This window comes from Nicotiana tabacum, chromosome 1, assembly GCF_000715075.1.
Source record: "Nicotiana tabacum cultivar K326 chromosome 1, ASM71507v2, whole genome shotgun sequence".
Taxonomy (NCBI): domain Eukaryota; kingdom Viridiplantae; phylum Streptophyta; class Magnoliopsida; order Solanales; family Solanaceae; genus Nicotiana; species Nicotiana tabacum.
This window is the reverse complement of record NC_134080.1, coordinates 113,554,389-113,569,909: the sequence shown is the minus strand read 5'-3', so window position 1 is coordinate 113,569,909 and position 15,521 is coordinate 113,554,389. Positions and strand designations below refer to the sequence as shown.

General features: G+C 40.5%; 1 protein-coding gene across 1 annotated transcript; it reads left to right on the top strand.

Moving 5' to 3' along the window:
• The first annotated feature begins 13,335 nt into the window (after positions 1–13,335).
• Positions 13,336–13,932, top strand: LOC142163521 (uncharacterized). The gene has a single exon (XM_075220823.1). The coding sequence runs from the start codon at positions 13,336–13,338 to the stop codon at positions 13,930–13,932; it is 597 nt and encodes a 198-aa protein (XP_075076924.1).
• Positions 13,933–15,521: the final 1,589 nt, after the last annotated feature.

The following is a 15,521-nucleotide window of genomic DNA, read 5'->3' as shown; positions in this document are numbered from 1 at the left end:
TCGGCCTCACTCAGTCATGTACCTCTCTAGCCTCACAGTTTTCAATAAATAAAGGAAAGCAGTCCAAATCAAAGTATTACATTGTATCGGCAAGAAGATAATTGAGACTGAGGTAAACATGTACAAGAATCACTATGACTGAGTATAACTACTGTGAGCAGGGATAAAGCCTAAGCATGATCTCTATCATAGAAGAGTCAAGTTCTAGCAGATAGGAAAAACACATAACACAAATAAAGGCTATTAGGCTTCACAGCCTCACGGGAAAACCAAGTCTCAATCCCTCACGGCGAACACCCATACGCCCGTCACCTAGTATGGGTGTCACCTCCAAACAATCACATGATATCAAACCTCTGGGTTTATACCCTCAAAACTAGATTTAAAACTGTTAGTTACCTTAACAACATAGAAATCCTACTCCGAGATGCTCTTGTCTCTTGACTCGATCTCAAAAAGCTCTGAATCTATTCACAACCAATACAATACCATCAACATATGCTAAGGAAACGAATTCCACAAACAAAAATACAAAATTAGGCCAAAACCCGAAATTGGCTAAACCCCGGCACCTGGCCCCACGACTCAAAATCGGGTAAAAGTCACAAATTACGAACGCACATTCACTCACGTGTCCAACCATAATTGTTTCATTCAAATCCAACTTCGAATCAACATTCAAATCCCAAAAATTTATGTTTATGAAGTTTCTACAATTTTCTCCAAATTTCCACCTCAAAGTACTAATCAGATGATGAAATCATTGATATATTCATGTATATTAACCAAATCTGAGTTAGAATCACTTACCCCGATGAATTTCTTGAAAAACCTACAAAAAATCGCCACAAGTCGAGCTCCCTAGGTCCAAAATGTGAAATAATGCCCTAAACCCCATTTATATAGTGCACCCTCTGAACTCCCACTATGCGGTCCGCAAAATTCCAAGCGCGGCCGCGCCTTCCAGGTCCTGTGGTCGCGAAAAAATGGTGCGGCTGCACTTTTTGGTGGCTGCACTGCCAGACTTTAATATTTTGGTCATAACTTTCTCTACAGATGTTCAAATGAAGACTTATTTACCTTTCTGGAAACTAGACACGAAGGGCTACAACTTTTATATTTGAATCATCTCAAAATTCTTTGTAGATCAAAAGATATAGTCTTCCGAAGTCGGACCAGTGGATCTGCAAAATGACAATACGAATCTACTCCAACTCCCGGATTTCCATTCCGACTCCGATGTAAAATTTTCCACGGCCGACCGGAAATAACCAAATTTTTAATTTCACCAATTCAAGCCTAATTATACCACGGACCTCCAAACTACATTCCGGACGTGCTCCTAAGTCCAAAATTACCTTTGGAGTGCCATAATTTCTGGGAGCTTGATGTCAAGGGGAGGAAGATTGTGAATAGTGATAAGCTCCAATGTCCATACATAAGAGTGAAGGTTGCAGGAAAATAGGCAAGGGGGAAAAATGAAGAACATGAGCAAGAAGAAATCTGGGCACTTATTGGATCAGTGTACTCAAGTCCATATGGAGGAGAGTATACTGATAAATTTTTATCCTAACATATTTTTCTTTTTTGCAGGGAATGATAATATGGTCATGCCTCTTCCACTGAACAACGCTCAATTGGTGGTATTAGTACTTGGTACTCAATCCAATGAGAGGGAAGCAGGTGTAAGAATAAGCATGGCACAGCAGATAAAAAAGAAGCAGCAGGAAAAAATCACAGAATCAGGAGCCAAGATACAAAACGCAAAGGAGCGAATCAGATGCAGCAAACAAACACTGTCCAATTGGCAAAGACAGTGTTTATCAAGGAAAACATCAAACATGAGGCAAATATTGTTAGGAGCAGTGACATACATATGGTCATGGATAGAGCAGCAGTTCTGGGCACAAATTATGATCAGGTTATTAAGGAAAATGATTAGGTCAGCTCAATGCAGTGGAATATCAAAGAGAGGCAGCATATCAGCAAGAAACTGCCTTGCATCAGGAATTTATACAGGGAGCCAGGCACAAAGGAATGATACACTCATATGTTATGAAGGACAGCACACACACAGTCACTATGATCAAATCCTTATGGAAGAGGTCATAGTGATGTTTTTTGACACTAACTTTGGGTTCTTTTTTGCAGGAGAAGCTACCGTGTCCATGCCCTATCCTTTGAGGAACTTTCTTGTGGTGGTATTAGTACAATGTACTCATTCCACAGAAAGGAAATTGAGGGTAGGAACAAGCATGGAACCAAGGATTAGTTCTAGGACAATATGGATTATCAAGAGTACATGGACTTGTTCTTATTAGTTTATGTACTTCAACAGCATATACAATGTCCTAGAACTGAGTATGAAGACTTGTTCCTCAGTCATTCAAGGTGATGCAAGAAAATGGTATAGTAACAAGAATTTGCCAAAACCATACAGTAAGGCTAACATGACAGATACAGCTTTTTTGATGGACAATTTGGGATATAGGAGTGTAATGGAAGGTAAAAATACGACATTACTCTTTGGTTCAATAGTCCAACAATGGATTCACACAGAAATAACAGAAGAATTGACCTGTGAGGTACAAGAAAAATCCACCACAACAGGCAACAGAAAATAGCTAATTGTACTGGATTGGTCAAAGCAGCAATATTCAAATGGAATTTACAACATTCACACAGCAGCAATTGGAGCAGTTCTTCACCAGCAGCAAGAAGGATACACAGGGGAACACATGATGGAAAAGAATAGACACATTCAGACAAGGATCGTCCCTCAAATCTGGAAGCCAAATGGCACGATCATCATGTGCATCAGGTACTGGGCAGTGCTGAATTTGCCAAATAGCCATATCTTTACAATACTCACAATGGATAATTACAGTAGATTATTGCACACAATGTTGATATTTTACACATATTTGGAGCAGCACACGTTGAAGGATCAGCATGACAATCAGTTTTGCGCAAAGACAGGAAATGGCTATTTTTATAATAGGCTAGTTTTTATATTTTATCTAGACATATTTTTGATTAATTTGAGTAGAGCATTGTGTAATATCATTTTTTGGGACCATATACCCGAAATTGATAATAGGAGCTATGTAGTAGTCACATTTTACAGTCTTACATATCGTAAGACAACATGCTACTTTGTTTTATTATTTTTCCATATATATAAAAACTAGCCTTAGGCACTACCTAGTGGAATTTAAAAAAAAAACATAAAAATCCCAATCCGAGATCGTTTACTCATAAGTCAATATCCGGTTGACTTTTCCAACTCAACCTTTTAAATAAGAGACTAAGTGTCTCATTCCACTCCGAAACTACTCCGGACCCAAACCTACCAACCCGATACAACACAACTCAACTGAACAACATATAAAGAAACAGAAATGGGGGAAATGGGGCTATAACTCTCAGAACGACCGGCCGGGTTGTTACATCCTCCTCTCTTAAACAAACGTTCTTCCTCGAACGAGTCTAGAAACATACCTGGAGTCTCAAATAGGTGTGGATCAGTGTTTGCAACCACTAATTCCATAGTTCTAGCAAGAACTAGGCTAAATATCACTAACACATACACATTCAAGCCCTAAAATTCAATACCCATCAAATACCCATACTAAGGTTGGGTCAAAACCCTAGCTATGAGTTTAGCTACTCATGGAAATAACAGAAACTAAAGAAGAAATGGTGATAAAATTCATAACACTAGATTAAAAGATGAAAATCTAATGTTGAGAGATAATTCTAGTACAAAATTGCCCAAAACGGACTGTGTTGTCGTCTCACGTGCTCAGCTAAAACAAAACCTAACCTAAAAATGTCAAAAAGATCTATTTATACTAAGCTGAAATTTTCGAATAAAAATACCCCTGCGAAGGTTTCACGGCCATGTAATTCTTACCGCGGCCTCACTTTTTCTTTCCCGGCTACGTAATTCTGACCGCAGTCCGCATTCTTCAATTTTGGATCTGGTTTGAGGTGAGTTTCACGGGCCGTATAATTTCCATTGCGGTCGCGTAATGGACTTTCGTGGCCGTGTAATTATAAATCGGATCGCACTTCTTATTTTAGCTTGAAATGTGAACTCTCTGAACCTCAGAAACCGCGGTCCGCATAATTTCCATTGCGACCGCGGTGAGACTTTAGCGTTCGCACATTTCTGACATGGACCTTGCTTCATTTGGCCTGAAAATGCACTCTCTGAATCTCCCTTTACCGGACCGTGGCCACGTTGTGGCTTCCGCGGCCGCACAATATTTCTACGGTCCGCGTTTCAAATCTCTTGGCCCAGTTTTGGTTTTTGTTCAAGTTTTGAATCCTTTATAAGTTGATTATGACTCCTTTTGCTCATTTTGAATAATTCCTGCAAGCAAGCATATTACATTAGTTTTGGGGAGTACCTTCATGTATTTTTGGCTCAAAACAAAAGTGAAACAGAGAAAATAATATGTTAAAATCCCTACTTATCAACTGCTCTGAAGAATAAGTAGTCACCACTAGAATGAAATGAGCCGACTTGGTCAACCTATCCACAATCACCCATACTGCATTGAATTTCCTCTAAGTTTGTGAGAGCCCAACAACAAAATCCATAGTAACCCGCTCCCATTTCCACTTTGGAATCTCTAGCCTCTAAAGAAACCCACGTGGCCGCTGATGTTCATATTTCACCTACTGACAGTTTAGGCATCGAGCTATATACTCCAATATGTCCTTCTTCATTATCCTCCACCAATAGTGCTGCCTCAAGTCCTGATACATATTGGCGGCACCCGAATAAAAGGAGTACCGTGAACTATGGCCTAAAGAATCAACTCACACGAACCATCTACATTGAGCACACATAGCCTACCCTGCATACTTAATACGCTGTCATCCCTAATAGTGACCTCCTTGGCATCACCATGTTGAACCGTGTCTTTGAGGACAAGCAGATGAGGATCATCATACTGACGCTCTCTGATACGATCATATAGAGAAGACCGAGAAACGACACAAGTAGAAACTCGACTCGGCTCTAAAACATCCAATCTAACAAATTGGTTGGCCAAGTCCTGAACATCCAATGTTAATGGCCTCTCCACTGCCGGTAGATATGCTAAGCTGCCCAAGCTCTCTGCCTTTCGACTCAAGGCATTAGCCACCACATTGGCCTTCCCGGGATGATATAGAATGGTGATATCATAGTCTTTAAGAAACTCTAACTATCTCCGCTGATGCAAGTTAAGATCCTTCTATTTGAACAGATGTTGTAGACTCCGATGGTCGGTATAGACCTCCCAAGGGACACCGTACAAATAGTCCCGCTAAATCTTTAAGGCATGAACAATAGCTACTAACTCAAGGTCATGGACTGGATAATTCTTCTCATGCACCTTCAGTTGTCTAGACGCATAGGCAATCACCCGTAGGCAAATCCAACACTAGGGTTGTAGTCAAATCCACCTGAATGGAGCACCCTTCTGGGTCAATATGGTCATACGTGCAACAATTGATGAGAAATCCTCTACGAATCGACGGGTGGTACCCTACCAAACCAAGAAAACTCTGGATCTCAGTAGTTAAAGACGGTCTGGCCAACTCTGAATTGCTTCAATCTTCTTCGGGTCTACCATAAACCCCTCCCTTGACACTACATGACCCAAAAACACCCAAGCTAGAATTCACACTTTGAAAATTTTGCATACAACTTCTTTTCTCTCAAGGTCTAGAGCACGGTCCTCAAGTGTTGCTCATGATCCTCCCGGCTCCGGGAGTACACCAAAATGTCGTCAATAAACACAATGATGAATGAGTCAAGATAGGGATGGAATACACTGTTCATCAATTGCATGAATTTTGCAGGGGAGTTGGTCATCCCAAATGACATCACAAGGAAATCGTAATGACCATACCGAATCATGAAGGTAGTCTTTGGGATATCGGGCTCCCGACTCTTCAACTGACTATAGCCTAACTAGAAATCAATCTTGGAGAACACTCTAGCACCCTATAGTTGATCAAATAGGTCATCAATGCATGGCAATGGATACCTTTTCTTCATCGTAACTTTGCTCAACTATAGATAATCAATACACATGCGCATAGAACCATCCTTCTTCTTTACAAATAAGACAGGATCACCCCATGGTAATACACTGGGCCGGATGAAACCCTTATCAAGCAAATACTGCAACTGCTCCTTTAACTCCTTTAACTTTGATGGGGCCATGCGATATGGTGGAATAGAAATAGGCTGAGTGCCCGGCAACAAATCAATACCAAAATCGCTATCTCTATCGGGCAGCATGCTTAAAATATCCGCCAGAAATACATTTGGATAATTCCTCAATACCAGAACTAACTCAATGGTAGTAGTATCAACACTGACATCTCCCACATATGCTAGATATGGATCACACCCCTTTCCAACCATCCCTTGTGTCTTAAGGAAAGACACCACCCTGCTAGGAACATAATCTAAAGTACCTCTCCGCTCCAACCACGGCAAGCCTGACATATCCAACGTCATCGTCTTGGCGTGACAATCAAGGATAGAATAATTGGGCGACAATCAGTCCATGCCCAAGATAACATCAAATCTACTATATTGATCAACAATAGGTAGGCTCTGGCCTTAAAACCACTAAGAACAACTAAACACGACCAATACACATGGTTAACAAAAATGGAATCTCCCACAGGTATGGACACATAGACAGGAGAACTCAAAGAATCACGGTATATACCCAAATATGGAGCAAAGTGAGATGATACATAGGAATAAGTGGTTCTTAGATCAAATAATACTGATGCATCTCTATGACAAACCAGGACAATGCCTGGGATAACTGAGTTGCATGTAATTGCCTCCGTCCTTGCAGGAAGAGCATAATATCTGGCCTGGCCTCCCCCTCTAAGGCGACCTCTACCTACCCGACCTCCACCTCTAGCTGGCTGTGCAAGTGGAGTGGCAATTGGTTCGGTAATCATGGCTTGAGAATCCTGAGGGCCCTATGGAATACGTAGGGCCTGAGTAGTGTGTGGAGGTGCACCGGTCTTGAGTTTGGGGTAGTCCCTCACCATGTGATGAGTGTCACCACACTCAAAACAAGCTCTCAGATGGATTGACCGTTGAAAGCACCTTGTGCAGGAGGTGCACTAGATAATGACGGTGCATAATCGGGAACTTGAGGTCTGGGTATTGCTTGAATACCATTGGAAGCTGGGAGTGCTGAATGAATAGGACGACTCACATAGACTCTACCATGATGGGGTGCAACCAGGGCACGGGCACCACTCTATGTTCCAGAATCTCGAGGCCTCTTGGCCTCCCTCTCCTCTCTCTCTCTCTCCCGAGCCCACATAACCTCCAATCTCCGAGCGATCTCCACTACCTGTTTGTATGGGATGTCCATATCCAACTCTTAAGCCAAGATGAATCTGATACCAGGGTTGAGACCCTCGATAAATCGACGAACTCTCTCTATAACAGTAGCAACCAAAGTCGGAGCATGCCTGGACAAATCACTGAACCAGACTGCTTACTCTGATACGGTCATAACACCCTAACACAACTGCTCAAAATCTGTGCGCCATGCATCCCTAAGACTCTAGGGAACAAACTCCCTCATGAATATCTCTAAGAACTGATCCCAGGTGAGTGAAACTGCCTTGGCCGGGGTACCCAACTCATACGCTCGCCACCACTGATAAGCCTCTCCCTTAAGCTAGAACATAGTGAAACAACCCCACTCGACTCTACAATACCCATAGTACGGAGTATTCGATGGCACTCTGCAAGAAAATCCTGGGCATATTCTTAAGCCAAACCTCTGAAAGTAGGAGGGTGGTACTTCTTGTACCTCTCGAGCCTGAGTTGCTCCCTTTCAGAAGTTGTTGCCCTAACCTCAAGGTGAACTGGAACAACCGGCTGTGTTGGTATGACCTCTAGGACCTAGTCAACCTGGACCCATTGCTCTAGGGTATGAGCTGCGGGAGTCTGTGCTCCTCCTCTGGCTTGAGATGTGGCAGGAGCTAGTAGAATCAACCCTGCCTGAGCGAAAGTGCCGAACATGCTCAGAAACTGGGCGAGAGTCTCCTGAAGTGCAGGGGTAGTAACAGGCGTCTCAGGTGCCTGCTCCCCAACTGGAACTACTGGTGGCTCCTCTGTAGCAGCTCGGTCAGGTGCTCTAGCTGCACCACATACCCGTCCTAGGCCTCTACCCTGGCCCCAATCTCTCGCGGCTCTAGTAGGGGGTGCGGGAGTCTGATCCTCATATCCAACTGTGCGTGTACTCACCATCTATGAGAGAATAGAAAGATAGAGATTTAGAATTTTGAAGTCAACAAATTGGCACGATAAGGAATCAAAGAAGTGAAACTTTACCTAACAATTCCATAGTTTCTCGAAGATAAGTACAGACGTCTCCGTACTGATCCTCAAAAGTCTACTAAACTTGCTTGTGAATCACATCACCTATGAACCTAGAGATCTAATACCAACTTGTCACAACCCCAGTCTCCCTCCATATGATGTCATGACGACACCTAGCCTCCAAGACTAGGTAAGCCTATTAAACATGCGGAAATAACTGAAATAATAATTAAAGCCTTAAAACTCGACACCTAACATAAAGAAAATCTCCACAACTCAGTATCTATACAATATCCCAAAACCCGACAAAATACAAGTCACAAGCTCTATAAAGTGATACTGAATATCTCTATACAATAATGTCTAAGTAAGGATAAGGAAGTAAAATAATCCGGGTGAAGGGGGACTCCGAGGCCTACGGATGGTGGTAGGTGTACCTTGAATACTCCATGCACGGACTCAACTCACTGACGCCCGATCTGGTAGGAGGTACCTGGATCTCCATAAAAGGATGTGCAGAAGCGTAGCAAGAGTACACCACAACGGTACCCAGTAAGTGCCAAGCCTAACCTCAGTAGAGTAGTGATGAGCTCAAGTCAAGGCCCTACCATAATAAATAAAAGGTTGAACAAGTGTAAGGCAGTGTAATAATGACAGTAATGAAATTGAAACAACAAATAACATATCAAGGTTTGCTACAAGGAAATAAAACAACTAGTGCAATACGGAGAAAACAATTAATAATATGCTAAGGAAATAACAACCAAAGACAAGTGCAAAAATGGAGAAATGCTAAGGAGAATCACTACCGAGGTACCGCCTCGTAGTCTCAAATCAAAAGAATAAATCACAATCTTTCCTTGTATCACCGCGGGAGCCATTATATTTAGTTTTGAAAATTATTTTCCCGAAATAACATCCCACGTTTTATCCAACCTTATCACACCGCATGACTTCTAGTACTTCCCCTGCTAGCCACGCGTAACAAGCCCACCTTATCTCACTGCATGCATTTCAACCCTAAAACCTTATACCACCACATGCGTATCAATATCACAACGTATCACAAATCACACTTCAAGTGCCCAATATCACAACTTGCCAGAGAAACCAAACAATAACAGTATTTTCATAGTAAAGAGCCCATGGCTCATCAACCACAATGTACACAAGAGTCTCAACAATAACAATCGGAATGAACAACTCACCAGAATGGTATTTCACAACTTAACACTTTGACTCAATGTGAATCACGACCTTTATATCTCAATACCAATTTCAACAACAAGATATTCCACGATTTAACAACTTCAAGTAAAGAGTTCAACGATTAAATAATGAATGCAGAATAAAGAAAGCAAGAACTTCAATTAAACATGTAAGGCAATTAGCATGTAAGAGAATAAGACAAGTAGACATGTGAAAAAGACTAGAAATGATGACTATAACATGTTAAGGTAACTCAATTACGGCATGAAAGAAATCTACATAGCTAAAATTGGTAATTTCCACATTTATCCCGTGTACACACTCCTCACCTTGCGCACACGGCTTTTACATATCACAATTATCACAACCAACACAAATCCTAAGGGTTAATTCCCCCACACAAGGTTAGGCAAGTCATTTACTTCAAATTTTGCTAACTTAATCCTCTAGAAGGCCTTTCCCTCAATTATCTAACTCCAAACAGCTCGAATCTAGCCAAAACAACTTCATACTATAAATATAAACTATAGGAAACTAATTCGAACAATAAAATTGCAATATTTGCAAAGAATTAAAAAAACAACTCAAAGAGTCAACCCGGGCCCGCATATCGGAACCCGACCAAAATTACAAAATCGAACAACATTCGATAACGAGCCTAACCATATAAGAATTACTCAAATCCGACCTCAAACCGCCTTTCAAATGTCCAAATTTTAGCCTAAGGAGTTTCACAAAGTTTTTCCCAAATTTCCAACTCAAATCCCTAGTTAGATGATAAAAATAACGATAGATTCATGTAATTTAACCAAAATCAAGTTAAGAATTCTTACCCTAATAATCTCTCTGAAAATCTCCTGAAAATTTGCCTCACACTGAGCTCTCTAAGTCCAAAAGTTGAAAACCCTAAACCCTCCCGCGCGTGCCTAGAGAGAAAAGCTCTGGTGATTCTCGGCGATTAGAGAGAGAAATTGCCTCAATATCTGCGCGGGCCATTGGCCAACCTCCAATGGAGGTTGGTCAGTCGTCCTCCAACCCTGAACAACTTCCCTAACAATCAAACAACCCTACTTTGATCCCTAACAATGCAAAACTCCTATAGCCCCAAACATTAAATGCCCCCATGCACGTAAAAAATGTTACCCTAAAGCCCGTCGAGTATCTTCATGGATAACCAATGGTGAGATGGAAGAAAACTGAGGTTAAACAATTGATATTGCATAAAGTATTACACTTAGCAATCTGGGCAAATTTTCCTATGGAAAACCAGTGGTACACGAGTTTAGGAAGGCTATCCCAATTCAATGTGAATTAGAAGGCCCATGTTCAATAGGTTTGATTGAGGATATTCATGTTTTGATCAAGTTGTCGCTAATAGAGGATTATATTCACTTGTTGTGCAAGCCAACTTTTTATTTTAAAGTTTAAAGTGATCTATGGCATATGAGATGCACTAAATGGAGCCCATGGTGGAAACCTGACGAGGAAACTCCCATTGCAATTGCATGGATTTCATTTCTAGATCTTCCTCCTAATTCTTTTGGTAAGGATTTGTGTTCTCGTTAGCTCCTGCAGTAGGTAGGCCTCTTCATGTTGATTTGGCCACAATAAATGGCACAAGACCTAGTTGTGATAAGGTCAAAGTTGAAGTTAATTTACTTGCCACATTGCCTCAAAGAATCAAAATTATTGAAGAAGAAGATGAGACAGGTCTTGATTTGTCGAAATGGATCAAATTTAAGTACGATTACATGCGTAAATATTGTAAGACACGTAAGAAACAAGGCCATAATGAAAGTGAATGCTGAGTTATTCATCCAGAGTTACATAAAAACTTTAATGAAGAAGGTGGTGATCAAGGAAAGGAGAAGGTTGTGGTTGTGCATAGTGATGTAGTTGGTACTGTTACTGCCTCTACAAAGATCCTAACAAGCGGGAAAGTGCTGGGAAAACCTATACAAATTACTACCAAGAATGAATGGATGCAAAGGATAAAGAAAAAATATCAAAGGGACAGTAGAGGGTACATTATTGACAATGTTGAGGATGATTCTACCAAGACAACACATGAACACAAGGAGTCAAAAGGGAAGGAGGCGACTGGGAAGGGTGATGCTACTGGGAAAGAAAAGCCTAATAATTCAGTGAAAATTAGTAACCAAATTTGCCTTATTGGAGGAAGGTGAGACTGAAGTTCAAAACAAATAAAGAAAGAGGCAGTGGAAAATGTGTTAAATAAGGAGCAAATTGAGGCAAATAAGGCTAATCCTACTCCTACTGGGAAAGCCTCTCCAAAAAAGGCTTTAATTAAAATTTTGGCTACAGAAATTCCTATTCCTAATCCTAGTGAAGCTCGGAATCCTGAGGTGAATAAAAGGGAATCAACAATTGAGTGGATTCATAGAAGATTTGGCACGAGTAAGGAGGAGTTGAGGGAGCTGAATGTTACAGTGAACCAATCTTGCCAAGAAGTTCCATCGCAAACATATGAGGATTTCAAGGAGAATGGGGCAAATATAGAGGTCAGTTCTGGTACTGCTCTATGGGGAGATGAGGTTGCGATTATGGAGGCTGATATTGATACAAATTTGAACAACAAAACAAAAAAGAAGGGAACACCAAGCAAGAAAACTAGCAGCATGTAAGAGCCCTACATCTACAGTAAACAATAGGGTTTCAAAATCTAGGGTTCGAACTGGGGAACGGGTTAGTCAACCAACAGCTAATCCAATGATTGGAATAGGTCAAGACAAACTATAGAGGATTTTCACAGGTGTATCATAGAGTAAAGCTTCAGCTAAGAAGAACACCAATGGAACAGTAAACCCTAGTGGTACTGCCCAAGTGTTAGCCATTGTTGGAAGTGATACGGTGGAGTTTTCAGTTGGGGATCAACATGGGAATGTTCAAGTTAATGTCCTTGAAAATACAATGAGGTCTCCTAACCAAACAGCTGTAGGGAAGGTGTCACAAGGTAATGGAACAGTAATTCCTGGGTTTACAACTACAGTCAACCCTAGTTTGGAGGATGTCTATAATTTATAGTTCAGGGCTATACAAGAGGCAATGAATACTAGGGAGATAAATGCTAGATTGTTGAAAAAGGCTACAAGGATGTCAACTGATCAAATTGAGTTGGTTCCTACTGCTAGTAATATGGAATTTGGGCAAAGTAATAATGCTTTACAATTAGCTGTTGCTACCATAGATGATCCTGGGCTGTTAGGTGGGAAAACTTTTAGTGTAACAAGTGACATTCTGGCTAAAGGAATCCTAATCAATAATAGGGGTCAAAGGGAGCTGGGAATGATAGCCAAAAATCATCAACCAAATCTTTTGGCCCTGCAGGTTGTTGATGAATAAGGTGAAGAAGAAGACTTGGGGGAGGACATAGAGGAGGAATCCACAGCTGCTAATTTAAACAAGCAGCAAGAGATGGTGATATATCTCCCAAAAGTGTGGACAAGAAGAAATCAGCTGGGAAGCCTACAAGGAGATAAAAGAAAGACATCAAAGACAGTGTACCTCTAAGGGTGCAACCAAAGAGGAGTGTAATCTATAATTCCAAATAATCTTATGGATAATGCTCTAGTTTGGAATGTGAGATCGATAAATACACAAAAAGATTTCAATAGGTTGTTTAACCTACATAGAAAGCACAATTTTTACTTGATAGGATTGATAGAACCTTTGCAAGACATAAACAAGCTGGAGGAGTATAGAAGAATGCTGTGATTCATTCTGCTTATGCTAATATGAATGGCAAGATATGGGTTTTTGCTGATGAAGAAATTGATGTAGACATTGTGATGGACATGGAACAACAAATGACATTGAAGCTGTTTTATAGGAATCTGAATAAGGAGTTATATGTGACACTAGTATATGCCAAATATGATGCTACAGAAAGAATTAAGCTTTGGGATTTCATGTATCACTTATCCTTAGATATGGAATCTCCTTGGCTTGTTGGAGGAGATTTCAATGTGATTTTATCCGAGGAGGAGAAATATAAGACCCTGCCTGTTTACTTGATTGAAATAGAAGACTTTGCATATTGTGTGGACATATGTGCATTGTATGATCTTGGCTTCAAAGGGATATTGCATACTTGGTGGAATGTGAGGTTTGATATTGATTGCATCTGTAAAACGCTTGATAGGTTCTTTGAAAATCAGCAGTTCCTAGATTTGTCCCCAATATTAAAAGTTGAGCATCTTATCAAGTATGGTTCAGACCATACCCCTCTCTTATTGTCATGTAACATTACTGTCCAAGTTAAGAAACCTTTCAAGTTACTGAACTTTTGGACAAAACATGAGACTTTTCTGAAGGTGGTGAAGGAAAATTAGGAAGTTGATTCTATGGTGAATCCATTCATCATGTTCCAAAGTAAACTGAAGAAGGTGAAGACAACATTGGCAGCTTGGAGCAAGGAGACATTTGGAGATATATTCAAACAAATTACAGCATTGGAGGTTGTCATTAAGGTGCATGAGATTGAGTTTGAATTGAATCCAACAGCTTAGAATAGAGCTAAGTTGCATAAAGTAGAAGCTGATCTTACTAGATACTATCATCTTGAAGAAGAATTTTAGAGACAAAAGGCTGGTATGCAGTGGTTTAAGGATGGTGATAGAAATACTAAGTTCTTTCATGCTCATGTGACAGGCAAGAGGAAAAGGCTACAGTTGTCCAGATTTTTGGACAAAAAAGATAATTGGCTTGAAGCACAAGAAGATATGGAAAGGGAGGCAGTAGAGTTTTTCTAGGCTCACTTCATTGAAGAAAGAATACCTACCAACTTTGACAATTATTCAGAATGTCCCTAGGATGGTGTCTAATGATCAGAATGCAAAGTTGTGGCAAGAACCAACCATGGAGGAGGTTAAGGCAGCAATGTTCGGTTTGAATGGTGATAGTGTCAATGGTCCAGATGGATTAACTAGCCAGTTTTTTCAAGCTATATGTGAGGTTATATGTCATGATGTGATTAATATGGTTAGAGCTTTCTTTTGTGGTGAAGAACTCCCTAAGTTCATCAATCATACAAACCTTGTGTTGCTTCCAAAAAGAAGAAAGTTGCTACATTTTCAAACATGAGGCCAATCAGTTTGAGCAACTTCTCCAACAATATCATATCTAGAGTGATCCATGAGAGGTTAGTTGAGCTTTTACCTTCACTAATTTCTCCTAATCAGGTTGGCTTTGTTAAGGGGGAGTGTAGTGGAAAATATCCTACTTACTCAGGAGATCATAACTGACATAAGATTGAAACAGAAGCTAGCCAATGTGATCATCTAATTGGATATGGCAAAGGCTTATAATAGAGTTTCATGGTTGTGTTTGACAAAGGTGCTGAGGCAAATGGGGTTTAGAGAGATCTTCATTCACATGATATTCAGATTAGTGTCCAATAACTGGTATTCAGTACTTTTGAATGGGCAAGCTAATGACTTTTTCAATTCTTCTAGGGGTGTTAAACAAAGAGATCCCATTTCTCCTACATTATTCATTCTTGCAGCTGAAGTGCTTGGGAGAGCCTTGGATGGATTGTTTGACAATCTAGATTTCATAGGCTTTGGTATGCCAAAGTGGAGCCAAAACATCAACTCTTATCCTATGCAGATGATACTATTATATTCTGCTCTTCTCATTATGGAGCAGTATAGCTTATCATGAATGTATTGGGGGATTATGCGGCAGCTTTAGGTCAGAAGATCAAGAAGGAAAAGTCTTTCTTTTATATGCATGAAGGAGAACCTGCAGATGAAGTGAACATTGTCCACTCGATCACTGAGTTCCAGAAATATTCCTTCCCATTTACATACTTGGGATGTCCTATATTCTACAGCAGAAGGCAGAAGGATTTCTACAAGAGTATAATCTTCAAAGTACAGGAGAGGTTATCATCGTGGAAGGGTAAGTTATTATCTATTGG

What these genes read in the sequence shown, in the direction of transcription:
- LOC142163521 (XM_075220823.1), top strand. Translation starts at nt 13,336, where the DNA reads ATGAATGGCAAGATATGGGTTTTTGCTGATGAAGAAATTGATGTAGAC.